Source organism: Mus caroli, chromosome 11 (genome assembly GCF_900094665.2).
Source record: "Mus caroli chromosome 11, CAROLI_EIJ_v1.1, whole genome shotgun sequence".
Taxonomy (NCBI): domain Eukaryota; kingdom Metazoa; phylum Chordata; class Mammalia; order Rodentia; family Muridae; genus Mus; species Mus caroli.
Window position 1 is genome coordinate 71,718,167 of NC_034580.1, and position 16,198 is coordinate 71,734,364.

The window sequence follows — 16,198 nt, forward strand, 5'->3', positions numbered from 1 at the left end:
TTTCTTTCTTTCTTTCTTTCTTTCTTTCTTTCTTTCTTTCTTTCTTTCTTCTTTTTTTAAAATTTTTACTTAAAGATGTTTAAATTATTTTTTAGAAATTTATTTTGTGTGTGCACACATGCATGCATGTGGAATTCCGAGGACAACTTGTAAACACTGGTTCTCTTTCTACTGTGGGTTTCAGGAATTGAACTCAGGTCACCAGGCTTGTGTAGCAAGATGCTGCTACCTGCTAAGCTATCTTGCCAGCATCCATCCACCCAACCTTCCATCCATCCATCCATCTATCCTGGCTCTCACTGTATCTCGGCTAGCTGAGACTAGCATAGTCCTGACTGGCCTCTAACTTGCAGTGTTCCTTCTGCCTTAAGCTCTTTTTTTATTTTAAATTTGTATACAAGATTAGCAAAATAATAGCCTTAGCCAAAAAAAAAATTGTCATGAAATAAAATCTGAATGCACAACAGCTAACTTAAATCCTGACTCCTGTGGCTTTAACCTCCAAGTACTTTGTATTTTGCCAGGTTCAGAGAGAATGGTGAGCATCCCACAAGGGGCTCTGTGATCACACCACGCCTCTAAGATGCCATTTTCACCTGAGCCCCCACACCTGCAATAGAGCTTGGATTTTTGCTTTAAGTCCAAGTTACACTGAGAAATGAATGGAAGATCATTGTGTCAAACAGACGAAATACACTGGAACATGGCTTTTTCCACATATTTTCCCCTTAACCTTTAAGCAACTCAAACAATGGCACAAATTAACCTTGGCAGGGAAACATTTCCTCTTTCCTGGACCTTGAAAAACCAAAGAGTAAATTCTAGCAACCATTATGATCTTGATACAAGGCAACACTGTTCAGTAAGACCCATTGTGCCAACTATGGCTCTAGGATCTGGGGGTGCAGATCAACTCTGTTGCCTGGAGCCTTTGTTTTAGTGGGGGACAGTAAAGGTAGACAATGCACTGGGCAGACTCATATGAGATCTGTGATAACTAAGATGATGCAAAAAATGTAGGGTTGAGATAATAACAGGTCTCTCAGTAGAGATGAATTTGAGGATAGACCTGAAAAAGTTAGGGACAAGTCACGAGAACATATAAGACAACAGCAGCTTGGGAAAATCAGGTTATGTAAGTATACTTTAGAGGAGAAGCAACTAGCTGGAGGTGTTTGTGGCGGCTAGCCACTCTCAAATTGTAACAGCAGAACTGGTTTTAATGTAAGTACTAAAAACTGAAAATCTTTACCTGACACAGTTACCACGAGTTCCCTTGGCAAACCAAATATCCGGTTATCTGTATCAAAGACTATTACCACAGAACTGGCTGCATCATGATGCACAAAGACCTAAAAGGATAAAGTTTAAGAATCATAAAAAGTCACTTATGGGGCTAGAGAGAAGCTCTGCAGAGAAGAGCAGGGGTTGCTCTTCCCAAGGACCCAGGCTTGGTTGCCAGCACACACACAGTGGCTCACAACTATCCATGACTCTAGTTCAAGGGAACCCAGGAATCCAAACCCTCTTCTGGCCTCTGCTGGCATTGCATGTGAATGATGCACAGACCATACAAGCAAATATCCACACACAACAAATGTTAAAATTAAATTTGCAAAAGCCACTTATAGGATACTGAAGCCCTGCTTCACTAAGTGCTTTGTGCTTATAAAGCAAAGCCAAGTGACATCTACACTATACAAATGCTATGCAAGTTAGTCTTCTGTTGCTGAGGAATTTTTTTTTTTTGGCAACAAAAAAGAATAGGTTCTGTAATCAAGAGGTGGGCATACTTTTTACTTCTTGCTTCCTAACAAGAGTTTCAAAATAAGACACAAGTGTTACTAACAATAAGCACTTACCAAGTCCACCTTGAGTCTCTTACCTGTGTGTGCTGCTGCTGGTACCCATCAGCAATGGCGTTGATGTTATGGACTCCAGGAGCTAGGAGCACATGGAAATAACCCCCCTCCTTTGTGTATACTTTTATTCCTTCATTGAGTACAATGACTGCTTTCGAGATTGGTTTACCAGCCTTGTCTTTTACTAACCCGTGGACTCCTTTGTGGACCTGAAAGAAAAAACAAACAAACAAACAAATAAAATAACATAATTTTCACAATGTCAGCAGATATTTTACAGGCAATAGCTTGAGGCTTGATCAAAATCAACCAAACACATGTATGTGTACATGTACACACCCTACACAAAACACAAAACCTTGTAGTTACAGTAGGGCACAGCCTATGATCCTAGCTATGTAGGAGGTAGATGTAGGAGATGGAGTTCAAGGCCACTCTCATCAAATTAACAAACCCTGTCTCAAAAAAAAAAAAAAAAAAGTATGGGTGTATTATAGCTCAGGGTTGGGTCCAAACCAACCTGACCCCGCCCGTCAGCTAGCTAACTCTCTGTCTCCAGTGACTCTGACTAATCAGTCAGTGCTTCCGAGACAGTGTCAGCCATAAGAACTCTGATACAATGAAAGCCTAAAGTGTTAGCTAGGCTTTAAACGCCTTGAATGCTTTCCCTCCATGGCAACACTGACAGTGTGCACTTGAGCTTGAAGAACAAGAAGCTCCCAATTCTATCAGAGTAACGGTCTGTGAGCGCACGGCATCTGTGGCATCAACAAAAAGATGAACAAACCTCAGGCTAGGGGATGGCTCAGAGGAAAGCAAGCTTTCCACCGCAGTGGGAGGACTGGAGCTCAGATCCCTATAACCCATGTCAAAGGCTAGGTGAGCAGGCCAGCCTACCTGTAATCCAGTGCTCAGGAGGCAGAGGCAGGGGACCCTGGGACAAGTTGGCTAGACAGATTAGCGAGGTTTGGGTACATCGAGACATGTGTCTTAGTATGTATAGTAGAAAGTGACCTCAACCTTTGACATGTACACATGTGATAGTCCATGTGTGGACAGCATACACACATAAACTCACACATTCTTTCTCTCTGCCTCTCTTTCTCTCTCTCTCTCTTACACACACACACACACACACACAAGAACAAAATTCTTCTTTCTCTATACATTTAAAAGTGTTTTAATAAAGGTTTTCATTGAGTACACTCCTAGGATGAAGCCCAGCATGCATGAGGCTCTGGGTTTGATCCTCAGTATCCGAGGGAAGCAAACAACTCAAACCCAGCTCACCTCCACCAGCATGCTAAGGAGAGACTTCTTGTTCTCTGCCCACAGGGCAGGGAGCTGAGCCGCACTTGGGAAGAAACAGCAGCTTGTGTACACGGTGATTTCTGGGCAGTGGCCATAGGTGACACTATAATCCTGGAATATAAAGTCCAGAGTCAAACTAGTACATGTGAAAATCAACTTTGTAAACAAATGAACTAAAAGGAAAATGTGTGACGTAAGCAGCTTTTGTGATAAGTCTTACAACAAGTATAAATAAATCAGCATGTACAATAAGGGTCCCTTGAGGACAGTGACTGTCATGTCCACTCTGATGTAGCAGTGCCTCCCATGGTGCCTGTAGGACAGACAGTGTACTGGGGTTTGCTGCACAAATGCCTTGTGGAGAGCCAGCTTGCCTTTCAACTCTTCAACTCCCACTGTTGCTCCCCTGGCACTGGAGGCAGAGGACAAGCACTTGTCCTGATCCTTCCAGTCTGAGCCTGCTGTGACAATGGCCACTGCTATAGTGGAGCACTTGGTCAAGTGCAGGAATCAGGTATGCAGACAGATTCCAAACTCTTCTTACCACCTTCCCCGAAACTCTCCCACTTACCTAATGATATTAACTTTCTCACATTGTCAACAAACTTTTTTTGTTATAATTTTTTCTTATTTTTGAGATTATAATGTAATCACATAATTTTTCTCTTCTCTTTTCTCCCTCCAAACTCTTCCATGTATCCCTCCTTGCTCTCTTTCAAACCCATGGCTTCTTTTTACATTGATTGCTGTTGCCTATGTTATGTAGATACATATAGATTTCTAAATATAACCTGCTCAGTCTATATACTGTAACTAATATGTATGTTTCAAGGGATGGCTATACTCAATTGGTGTGCTGTTCCTTGGGGAATACTATTTCTCCAGCTCTAACCATTCCTAAGTTGCCTGCAGTTCTTTGTATAGGGTTGAGGCCCTGTGTTTTTCCCCTACCTACTTTGGCATGTCTATTGTACTTGTCCTTGCTCGGCTCATTTTTAGGCAATTACATTGGTGAGATTTTTATAGTTTATCTCCTGCATTACTAGGAGACACAATCTCACAGCACACTCCTTCTCTGACCTACAATCCTCCCCTCTCTTCTGCAGTGCTCTCTAAGACTGCAAGTGATAGAGTTGTTTTCTAGATTTATCTCTTAGGACGGGACTCTGCAACTCTGCATTCTGATTGGTTGTAGTTTTCTGTAATGGTGTCTATATGTTGATGAAGGGTGAGGACATTTATCTGTGATATAAGGGTAAATAATTAGAATGTAGTGAGTGTTCATGCTGGTTTAGTAAAGTGGGTGGTTGTAGATTCTCTAAGACCTGTGACCTCACTAGCTCTAAATAGTTAATTAGGTTTCTAACATTACTCGTGGTTTCCTTCTTGTTGAACCTGTCTTAAGTCCAATTGGAGAGCTGTTGGTTACCACTAAGGTATTTATGCCACTACTGCATAAATAAAAAATAGGGTTATTGTGCCAGAAACTCCATTTTGATTTGATTCACTATTATCCATAATTTCCAAATGCTGTCACTGCACTTCAGTATCAAAACTAAAGCTTTAATGCTTGATTCATATCCTATTGTCACTTGTCTAGATTATTTCAAACCAGTTTCTTTGCAGTGTCTCCTTCCAAAGTATCCTAGGCTCACTATTAGCACAGCTCAGATCCCGTTCTTGCTCAAGACCTTCAGTGACTTCCACTCCTTATTAAAGCATACCAGTTCCAGGCCCTAAACTCTTTTCCTTCTTGTCTCTATTTGGTAAAGGTTACTCAGTAAACTGCTTACTGGTCTCTGCATATGCCACTTTCTCTTTCTGAGCATCCTGCATCACTATCTCTGCATCACAGAAATTAGCCTTCACATAAAGGGAAGGCTGTGGCTCTGTGGTTCTGACTTGGTATAACATTTTCTGTCTTTACATTTTCATGATATCTGGAAGATGCTCTCTTCTAGATCAAATCAATTAATTCTGAAACAGCTACTTGTTTGATAGGCATTGGAAAATATTTTATCATTAATACAGCAAGATGCTCCCACATAGTAAATTCCTTAAAAAAATTTTTTAGATGTACTTTATGTATATGTGTGTTTTGCCTGCATGTACCTATGTGCATCACATGTGTGGAGTGCCCACAAAGGTCAGGAGGCATCCGATTCCCTGGCACTGAAACAGAAGTACCTGAGAGCCAGCATGTTCCCAGCATGTTGGTGTTGGGAACTGACCCTGAAACCTCTGGAAGAGGAGCCAGTGTTCCTAACTGCTGAACTAGCTCTGTATTCCCCCACATAGCAAACTCTTAAAAAGTAAAGGAATGAATAGAAATGAAGTCAATTTCCTATTACTCACAAGAACAAATGATCAGTTAATCACTCACTGTGTAATTGTAAGAGCACTTACTAAACGGGGTCAGAAAGAAGAGCAATCCCTAAGTCCATCCAAACAGCCTTTTATGCAGAATATGAAAAGCCAACTTCCAGTCCAGCTGGAATTGCAGAGACTTTTGAATAACCCAAACAATCCTTAAGAAGAACAGTGTCAAAAGACTTATCAATCACAGTTAGAGCAAAACCAGTACAACAGCAACAGAGCAGCTGCAAACCCGTGAGATTGTATCTGGACATAGGCCCATATTTCTGTGTTCAATTGCTTTCTGAAAGGACGTCAAGTCCATCCAATGAGGAAAAACTCACATTTTTGACAAAAAACCATCTAGATCCCTGCCCTCCCATGAAACTAAGCTCCTGTCTCACACTGTATACAAAACGAACTTAAACAATATTAAGAGCTAAAGCCATAAAACTCTGACAAGAAAAACAGAATCTTAATATGCCAACAAATCATGAGGCAGAGACCTGAATTCCATCCCAGGCCCACATGGTGGGAGGAGAGCAGTGACACCCACAGGCTGTGCGCTTGTTTCCACAAGTGGCGCATGCTCACTTCTACCTCCAAATAAACGTAATTCTTTAAAGTTAAAACAGCAGCCTATAGGATGAGAGCTGGAACTATTTGTAAGTCATGAACATGAAAAGGAATTAATATGTGGACTATATAGAAAACTAACAATCCAATTGGTTAAAAAATTTAATTTCATCCTTACTTTATGTGTGTGGATGCTGTTTTGCCTGCATGCATGTGTACGTATGTGCAGTATCTAATGAGGCCAGTAGAGGGCACTGGACCTTCTACGATTGGAGTTACAGATGGTTGGTTATTAGCCATCATGTGAGTTCAAGGAATTGAACCTGGATCCTTTGGAAAAGTGACTAGAGCTCTTAACCATCTCTCCAGCATCCCAATTAAAAATTTAAATTAACATTGTGTGTGCATCCATGTCATGGTACATATGTGAGGGCAAAAGACAACTTGTAGGAGTTGTTTCTTTCTTTCCACTGTGTGTGTTACGGGGACTAAACTCAGGTCATAAAGCTTGGCAGAAAGCACCTGTACCCTCTGAGGCAGCCTGCTGGCCCAAGCCTGATTGTAAAGTGGACAGAAGATCTGGATAGATAACTTCTTCAAAGAAGCCATACAAATGACCAGCGAGCGCATACAAAGTCAGTCAAATGTCATCAGCCATTGGAGAAATGAAAATGAAAACCACAGCGAGATGATGTTACATCTGATAGGATACGCAAATTAGAATGGCAGGCATTTCGGAGGCTACAGAGAAGATGGGAGTCCTTGAATGCAGCTGATAGGTGTAAGGTGGTAGGAATGCTATAGGGACGCTTGGTGGGTCTTCAGAACATTAAAAATGGAAATAAAGTAATATTCAGTAATAATATCCAGTAATGCCGCTCCTAGGTCTCTACCTAGACAGAGTGAAAACTCAGGCCTAATGAAACTACATACTCGTGTCTATCAACATATAAGTTGATAAACAAAATATGCTATATATAACAGAATAATATTTTGTTCTAAAGGTATGTGATATGTGCTATAAAATGGATAAACTTCAAAAAAATATGTTAACATAAGACGTTAGATACAGAGTCAGGCGTGGTGGCACACACCTTTAATCCCAGCACTTAAGGGAGGCAGAGGCAGGTGGATTTCTGAGTTCGAGGCCAGCCTGGTCTACAAAGTGAGTTCCAGGACATCCAGGGCTACACAGAGAAACCCAGTCTCAAAAAAGGGGGGAAAAAAGAGAGAGAAATTAGATACAAAAGGGTTAACAGGTAAGTTTACTTAGGAGATATTTAGAATGGGCAAATTCCTAGAGACAGAAGCAGCAGTTGCCAGAGAGAACAGGGAGTCGCTCACTGCTTGACTGGTACAGGTGCAGTCTGAAGTAATGAAAACAATTAGAAGTAGACTTGTAATGGTTGGAAATAAGTATAGTTATACAATTGAAAAATGCTTAAAATAGAAGATTACTGCCAGGTTAATTTAAGGCCTAAGCATGTCAAGGAAGTAACAAGGCAGATGCCAGATGCCCGTCACTTTTCTATCTTAGCTTTCTGCTCAATGACCAGCATTCTTCAGCCCATCTAACCATGCTCTCCAAAGCATACCTTCATGCTGCCCAGGTGACTGTGCCACTCGGCTCCCCGCATCACTCCTCCAGGTATGTTCTCATCTATAAAAACCATTGTGAGATGTAGGGTCAACAAGACCAAAGACTCTCCTTTCCCCAAAACAATCAACCAAAACAAGTCACCCAGGGTAGGGGAAGTACCTACCTGAATTATTTGGGCAGCTGGGCTGACCCATGTGCATTGATGGATGGTTATTTGCATAAAGAGATGCCAAATGCTTTAAAGTTTCTTTGTTTTCCACTACCAAGAAGAAAAAATTGAAAGTCAGTGGAAAATTTGAAAAGATTTTTTTCTCAAGTTTAGTATCGTGGATTCAAGTCTTCTTTTCTCCTTCTAGTAAGTTCTGCACCCACTGAAGTTTACTGAGAAGTTATCATAAATAACAACATTGATTTGTTTAGTGTAAGACAATCTTACTTAGGAGCAAACATCTTCTTTACTTTAAAAAAATACTAATGGTAAATTTATACAATAGGCCTCTATACTAAGATACAATATTCTTTTGGTCTTATTGTACCTCAACTATGGACAACTGGGGCCTAATAACAATATTCCTTGTAAGCTACATTGAAACAACTCAAACTGTCTGCATTTTCCATGACCTGGGGGAGATTCAACAAGCAAGTGTTGAGCTTACCACAAGGCACAGCCCACTAGGCAAGGGTGTCAAGCGTGGGAGGGAGTGGTTAGACTGTTACTATGAGCACTGTCACTGTGCCAGACTCGCTTTTGTATTCTCAAAATCTACAAACAGGAATTTCTCAAAATCTGACAGCTTTTGAGAAAGTAGAGCTTACTGAACAGATATGACCAGATGCTGCCACTTGGCCTCCATCGGGTCTTCCCTCTGCAGCCTGCCTGAATTCTTTAAGTACAGTATGGATAAGGCTGATTATTTGAGCATAAAGCAAAGCAAATGCTCATTACTGAAAAACTTTTAGGAGGAGCATTACTTAGTGACTTGGAATGTCCTACCAGGATTAAATAGCACATGTGAAAAGCGATCCTCAGCATACCTGTCTGTACTGGTTTATCATACGGATATGTGACCAGCACAGAACCACCATCTAAGGCAATGGAAAGACTGAAGTCCTGCTTTTGAATCAAATTTTCAATGATGGCTTTGGTCTCAGGCTGAGAAGCATTACCTAAAAACAGAAAAGTTAAAGATAAATATCAAGTTTTAATTTTTGTGAAAGTATAAAAAAATACTCTATTTGAATTCCATCACTATGCTGGCTTACAAAACCTCTAGGTAGCTAGGCAGTGGTGGTGCATGCTTTTAGTCCAAGCCCTCGGGAGGCAGAGGCAAGTAGATCTCTTGAGTTCAAGACTGATCTACAGAGTGAGTTCCAGGATGGCCAGGGCCACACAGAGAAACCCTATCTAGAACAACAACAACAACTAAAAATGTGTGACAATTGTCTCACTATATGCTGCCTCAAGCAAGAAAAGACATTCTCAGAGGGAGGTTATTCCAAGCTGTGCATAGTTTGAGATAATGTGTGCACATTAGTACATTACATAAAACAGCATGCATATATGCTGTGTGTGCACATATTCGGAAGGGTAGAGAAATAGAGGGCCTTTGCTACCTTCTATAGGCACTGGAACACCCCAATAATCTCCACTAAGTTTCTTTTAAAAACCACACACACATACACACACAAAACTTCAATTACTTTTGCTAAGTGAAAGAAAAAATGTTTAAAATGTTTTCTGAATGTCTGTATTGATTTACCCTTCACACTCATAGCCTACATAAGTTAGCACCGTATTCATCACTCACAAAGTGGGGCTGACCAATCTCCTCGCACAGAAAGACTCTTTTCAAAAGTACTAAATGGCCTAAAGTTTAGACCTACTTGTAAAGTCTGTGTCCAGGTCTTTGCCACGGGCATTTGTGTGCCCAGTCTTTGAGGTGCAGTCTTTCTCTTGAGCACGCTCTCGCCCATCTGGATTCAGAGAGGGAACAATCACAATTCTTGTCCTGTCAACCAACTAAAATGAAAAAGAAATCAAGAGTTCATTAGCTCTCTGTGGAACTGACAGCCCCCCGCCCCCAAACACAAAGTCTTTATTGTTCATTTTAAATCGTTATTTTAAAGGGCAAAACACTAAAAGAAACTGAAGTGTAGAATACAATTTTTATTTGCTTCAAACAAATTTTAAAAGAAATGAGACAATACTGTATAACTAGTGTTCTTCGTAGCCTCTTAGTGACAAAGAATGGTGGTCACAGAAGCATTCCTGACATAAAATCCAGTTTGTTGGCTGGCTGCTTTTCTGTGTAAATTTTTATTTGAACATAACCAAGCCCATTCATTTATGTTTAATTACTTTAGTGCATTATAATGGTAAGATTGAGCAGCTATGGAATGTCTGCTGCTGCAAAGCCAAATTATATACTGTCTGGCCCTTATAGAACATGTTTGCCAATCACTGCCTTAGTAATAATAGTGGGGTCATTTTCTGGGTAACAAGAGGGAATATAAAATCTGAAAATAGCAATGCCTGTTCAGACAAGGAGAGTTGACAACAGTGTGTCCACAGACATTAATGCCTCCACATGGGGCAAGGAATAACTTCTGAAGTGCTTCATATTTCTGACAGTATAACATTTAATTTTCACTGTCATTTTGAATGGACTTGGACTCACCTCAGAAATAGCCCTGGCCATGCCTGTGGGGTGTTTTAGAGAAGTTTAACCGTGGACCCACATTCAATGTCAATGGCAACATCCCATGGACAGGGGTCTCAGACAAAATAAAAATGGGGAAAGGAGAAAGCAAGCAGAAGACGGCGCCATCTCTGTGCTTCCTGACTTTGGACCCAATGTGACTGGCCACCTCCTACTCTGGAACACTAACAGGCCTTCACCACAATGATGGATTCTCATCCCCTCAAAGCAAGAGGCACTAAACTCTTTCTGAAAACATGTGAGACCTTGCTCTGAACACTGGCTCTTAAATTTGCCTTTGGGAGATTCTTCGACTACACCACAGACCTACTCAACAGCATCTCTGCATCCCATCACCTCCTTTCTCTTCTGTCAGGTTCCACCATGTCCCAGGCTGACTTCAGAAGCTCTGAGATTCCTGCTAAGTATTTTACCTATGATATGGTCTCTTACTACTTTAAGACCAGTAGGTACAAGTCTGGCTAAATATGAGAACAACCTGGTTTAACTCAGTGGTAGAGCATGTGCCTAACATGTACAAGCCCTGAGTTTGATCTGTAGTGTGTGATTGTACACACCTATAGCCCCACAGTTTCAGAGGTGAAGGTGGGAGTGTTATGAGTTTGAAGCCAGCTTGGGCTATACAGCAAGTTCAAGGCCAACCTTGGCTACATAGTGAGACTTTGTCTCAAACAAATAAACAGCCTAAAGCTGTAGCAGTTTATTTCTTGTGGGGAGGAAAGCCTAAGGAGTGATAAAAGAAATACTGATGCCTCCTGGGGATGAAGTCCAGGCACTGGTGTTTTTAAAGGTTCGAAGATATTTCTAATATACAGTCAGGGATTTCACTATCTTAGATAGTCTCATTTTAAAAGAAAACAAACAAAAAGTGTCTGGGAGAGAATTCTGCAACCTGTAAGAAGTTGTCAATGGAGTCAACTTTGCTGGAGATAATAATTTTCGATTGAGTCTGATCTCACCTAGGGACCTAGGTCCCTTTTGATCCTCATCAGGACGCCAATTCTTCCCCAGTTCCTTTGGGGGATGGTGATGCACTATTAGCAACACTGCGTGGGCTTTAGCACCAGATACACTTGCTGTTTGTTTTTAATTACAAGAAAAAGAACAAACATAGACTATATATTGGTTTAGATTTGTTTTACTAATTACTGGATTTCAGATGTCTAGTAAATTAACCAATACCTCTACTCAGTCCTTGCAAGGATGAGGACTGAGCAACAATGTATACACAGTACTGAGCAACAGTGCTTGGCAGTCAGTGTATACTTAACAAGTATTTGTGCTTCCCACCTTCCCTAAGTTCAATATAAGCAGTGTTAATGGATGTATGTTCTTGCCTTCCTTTCCTTACACAACACAGAGGCTTCTTAATCACAAGGCTTCTTAATCATATACAACTAAGCCCCTAGGACAGACCTCTTTTCTACAGCCACAGATGGCTAAATAGATAATGCTATCAGTTCATATGCAATTGCTTTCAGTCAAGATCCCCAATGATTTTATATATTACCTAAAAAGGTAAAAAGAATTATGTCTTTCACTGTATTTTGTTATTTTGTCTATAAGTAATTGAGGATGGCAGATCCTCAAGTTAGAAGGCACAGAATTGTGGGTAAGGATAAAAGGAGCCTCGGCTTACAGGAGTACTGGACTGAATATAAACTTTCAGCATTTTATTTGTTCTTTGCCTCTCAACATACACAAAGAAATATACGAGAAAGACACTATGCACAGTGCGTATATACAAAGGTGGTTCTTTTTCTTTCTTATAGTACCACAATGTACTAAAAGTGTTTCTGTGTAAAATCTACTAAGACATTTAAAGTTTTATATGGTACCCTGATATCAATGACCCAGAGTCTTTGACTTTGAAGTATGGCAAAACAAACTATTCTCTTACTTGGGTAACAACTGGGTTCCTTTTGTAATTCAGGCAAAGAAATTCAGCCAGAGCCAAGAGCAGTTCAGTTCCAACTGGAGCGTTTCCATGGATACCAGCAACAAAACGAATCTTTGGTTCTTCAGGTTCTGATATGTTGGGCTTATTGGAGATTTCGAGGGACCAAATGTGACGATACTCAACACTCTGTCCCAAACTTTCAGAAACCAGAAACAAAGTCAGCGAGGAACTCAGTGTTATATTAAACTCAACTTACAGACTTTAAAACAGAAATGGAGATGAAGCTGGGCAGTGGTGGCGCACGCCTTTGATCCCAGCACTTGGGAGGCAGAGGCAGGTGGATTTCTGAGTTCGAGGCCAGCCTGGTCTACAGAGTGAGTTCCAGGACAGCCAGGGCTATACAGAGAAACTCTGTCTCGAAAAACAAACAAACAAACAAACAAAGAAATGGAGATGAAGAAAACGAAGCACAAAAGCCTTTACAGTCTTTAAGGACTGAGACATGGTGTCTGAAAACCCTAGAGGAATGGCTTTCCTGAGTCCTGCCAGACTCAGAGCCAGGACTGCTCAGCAGCCTGCAGACTTGGTGCTCCTGCCTCACAACACTGCCCTGCTCTATCTTCTACACTGAGTTGCTTCAATTCTTATTATGTAAGTATTTAAATATACTAAATGTAGGAGTCTCTCTTTTTAAAATCTAAATTAATCTGTATGAATAACAGTTTATACCTTATAATAAATGCAGCAACAGCTTGACAGTAAAAGTTAAGTCAATAAAAATAAAATAAATTATCAAATTTCTACTTTCACAAGGGTTTCCAGTTCAAGGCTAGCTTTTTTTTTTTTTTTTTTTTTACTATGACCAAGATTTAACCAGACCTAGACAGTAATGATGTTATTAGCATTAAATTGAAAAACATTAATAGGATAAAACTGATTGCTTTGTCACAATGCCGGTAGAACTTGGTGCCTGTTAATATACCACTTAAAAAGACCATGTCTATCATTGGCAGATATGTTGTACTTTAAGGAATTATTTAATTTTCAAAAGCACATCCTGAACTAGAATGGCTAAAATATTTAATGAGCTTTTTAAAAAAAGTTATCTAGCAGGATACTGTCCAAATGTGGGCTTTATTAAAGTAGGGAGGCCACAAGCGGTGTGCAGTTGTATGGCTATGACAGATGACTTAAAGCCCAAACAAGGCAAAAATACTAAAAACTCAGTTGAAGAGAGGAAGTTAGCTGGCTCTTCCAAATTAAATATTGCTCTGTATCTATAAACACTGTAAATCAGAATTTAAAAAGCTAAAGTTTCTGACAAAATTTTAGAATCAATGAAGTGAACCCAGTAAAACAGTAAAAGGCTAAATGACACTCAGTAGGTGTGCAGAAGACAGCTTATACACACACTCGTGGCATACACTCAGTAGGAGTGCCGAAGACAGCTTATACACACACTCGTGGCATACACTCAGTAGGTGTGCCGAAGACAGCTTATACACACACTCATGGCATACACTCAGTAGGTGTGCCGAAGACAGCTTATACACACACTCATGGCATACACTCAGTAGGTGTGCTGAAGACAGCTTATACACACACTCATGGCATACACTCAGTAGGTGTGCTGAAGACAGCTTATACACACACTCATGGCATACGCTCAGTAGGTGTGCTGAAGACAGCTTATACACACACTTATACATGGCATACGCTCAGTTGGTGTGCAGCTTATATGCTCCTGGCATAAATATCCTTGATAGGTGAACTCAGCCTTCCAAAATGTGTCCACTGCCCTCAGCAAGACAAAATAAACTAAACAACATTTAGTGAGAATATAAATCTGCAGCAGAAACTCAGCATGCACGTGACAATCAGTCAAAGGAAGTGATAGGAAGAGAACTTTGACTCTAGGAAGGCTCCATCCATGCATCATTAACCTAACAAGGAGTTTCTGGCAATGCATGAGACTCACTGTCAGAAAAATGTCCTTGTGAAATAATTCTCATCCATCAGCTCCCCAGAGAATCCTCTGAGCAAGCCTAAGAACCATTCCAATGGGGCAAAGCAGGAATGAACCCGCTTAAACAAAGGAAGAAAACCAGGGTCATCTTACGTGGTAAGGTTTGTAATGTGTGGGTAGTTCATTACAAGTCCTCTCAGGAACTCGGATAAGTCTTTGTATGAATGGTATCGATACAGAGCCAGGTCTGAGGACGAGCTTAACATGAAGCCTTCCAAGCCATTCTCAGCCGAAAGGTGTTTGATTAATGCTTCAAACTCCTTAGAAGTTGGGTCGCTGGTGTCGTCAGTGCTGGTGCTATGCCCCCTGCCTTTCTTTGACTCATTGTTTGCATCTGCTGAAGATCGAACAAGGGTGAAGTTGACCTGAACAGCACCTTCACTCCTGACGGTCACGTTCTTGGTGACAGGGTTATACCTATAACAAAGCATACAGGTCAGATGCACACTTTCTCAGTATTACAGCACTGGGAAATAGAGGACTGCAGAGAAGGAATAAGCTCAAGAAATAAACTTATGTCGTTTCTAAAAAAAAAAAAAAAATCAAGTTTTCAACTTGAAGACAATTTATTATTTAAAAAAAATAACAAAGAAAAAACATAGGTAAATATATAATATGAATAAGTTTCTAAGATTTAAATTAGGATTTCATGCTGGCCATGGTGGTACATAACTTTAATCCCAGCAGAGGCAGGTAGCTCTCTGTGTTTGAGACTAGCCTGGTTGTCATAGTGAGTTCCAAGACAGCTGGGACTATGTAGAGAGACCCAGTCTCAAAACAAACAAACAAACAAACAAACAAACAAACAAACAAACAAACAAACAGTATTTCAGGAGCTGGAGAGATGGCTCAGTGGTTAAGAACACTCACTGGCTGCTCTTCCAGAGGACCTGGGTTCAAATCCCAAGACCTACATGGTGGCTCACAACTATTAATAACTCCAGACCTATGAATCAAACATCCTCTTCTGGCCACTGTGGGTAACAGGCATGCACAGACATGTGTAGGCATAATATTCATATACTTAAAATAAAAAGTAAAATATGATTTTAAATGCAAGTTTGAGCTTATTGCAGATACCCAGAGGTTCCCGGAGTGTGACTCCACTGCCAGCATTTGTGGAATGTGATGGGAGAGCCTGAGGTAGGACATTCTCTACCAAAGACCTGATTTTTGCCTGCTTCTCGGACACCCTAATGGATCTAGTTTCTCTAATTATTCTGCAAAAGTAAAAGAAAACAATAACCTTGTAACGCAATAGTGTGGGCCTATTTACAAGCTACCAGCTACTTAAAAGCTCTGTTCTTGGTGAAAAGAAAGGTACTGACAGCTCTGAGGGTCTTGTACTTAGCTTTCCTCCAATGAATGTTCAAACTAACTTCACAAATACTCTGGCTCTAAAGGAGAGGAGAGTATCTGTGGTAGGGTCTACTCTTGCTAACTCATGAACAAAGAAAACCAGCTGAGTGTGGTGATGTGCCTGTAACCTTAGCACTCCAGAGGGAGAGGCAGGAGGATCAGAAATTCGAGGTCAAACTGGATGTCACCAGCTCCTGTCTCAAAACAGCAACAAAACAAACAAAACCAACAACAAAAGAGAAGTTTCAGTTTAAATAGGTGTTTCCAATTCTATAACCAGTTGTAAAGGACTATAAAGATAGACTGTTTAGTTTTCTAAAAAAAGGAAGGAAGGAAGGAAGAAAGGAAGGAAGGAAGGAAGGAAGAGAGAAAGAGAGAAAGAGAGAAAGAGAGAAAGGGAGAAAGGAAGGGAGAAAGGAAGGGAGAAAGGAAGGGAGAAAGGAAGGGAGAAAGGAAGGGAGAAAGGAAGGGAGAAAGGAAGGGAGAAAG

At 40.6% G+C, this 16,198-nt stretch overlaps 1 protein-coding gene across 1 annotated transcript in view; it reads right to left on the bottom strand.

Annotated features, from left to right (window-relative positions):
• The window catches only part of Cpd (carboxypeptidase D), a 69,902-nt gene that overhangs the window by 4,645 nt on the left and 49,059 nt on the right, over window positions 1–16,198 (bottom strand). The window contains exons 12-20 of the mRNA XM_021176197.2: window positions 14,444–14,767; window positions 12,325–12,520; window positions 9,589–9,724; window positions 8,740–8,871; window positions 7,868–7,963; window positions 7,700–7,764; window positions 3,153–3,284; window positions 1,886–2,071; window positions 1,253–1,352 (exon numbers count right to left, since the gene is read on the bottom strand). Coding sequence (XP_021031856.1) covers window positions 1,253–1,352; window positions 1,886–2,071; window positions 3,153–3,284; window positions 7,700–7,764; window positions 7,868–7,963; window positions 8,740–8,871; window positions 9,589–9,724; window positions 12,325–12,520; window positions 14,444–14,767 — 1,367 coding nt within the window. The remainder of the gene's footprint in view (window positions 1–1,252; window positions 1,353–1,885; window positions 2,072–3,152; window positions 3,285–7,699; window positions 7,765–7,867; window positions 7,964–8,739; window positions 8,872–9,588; window positions 9,725–12,324; window positions 12,521–14,443; window positions 14,768–16,198) is intronic.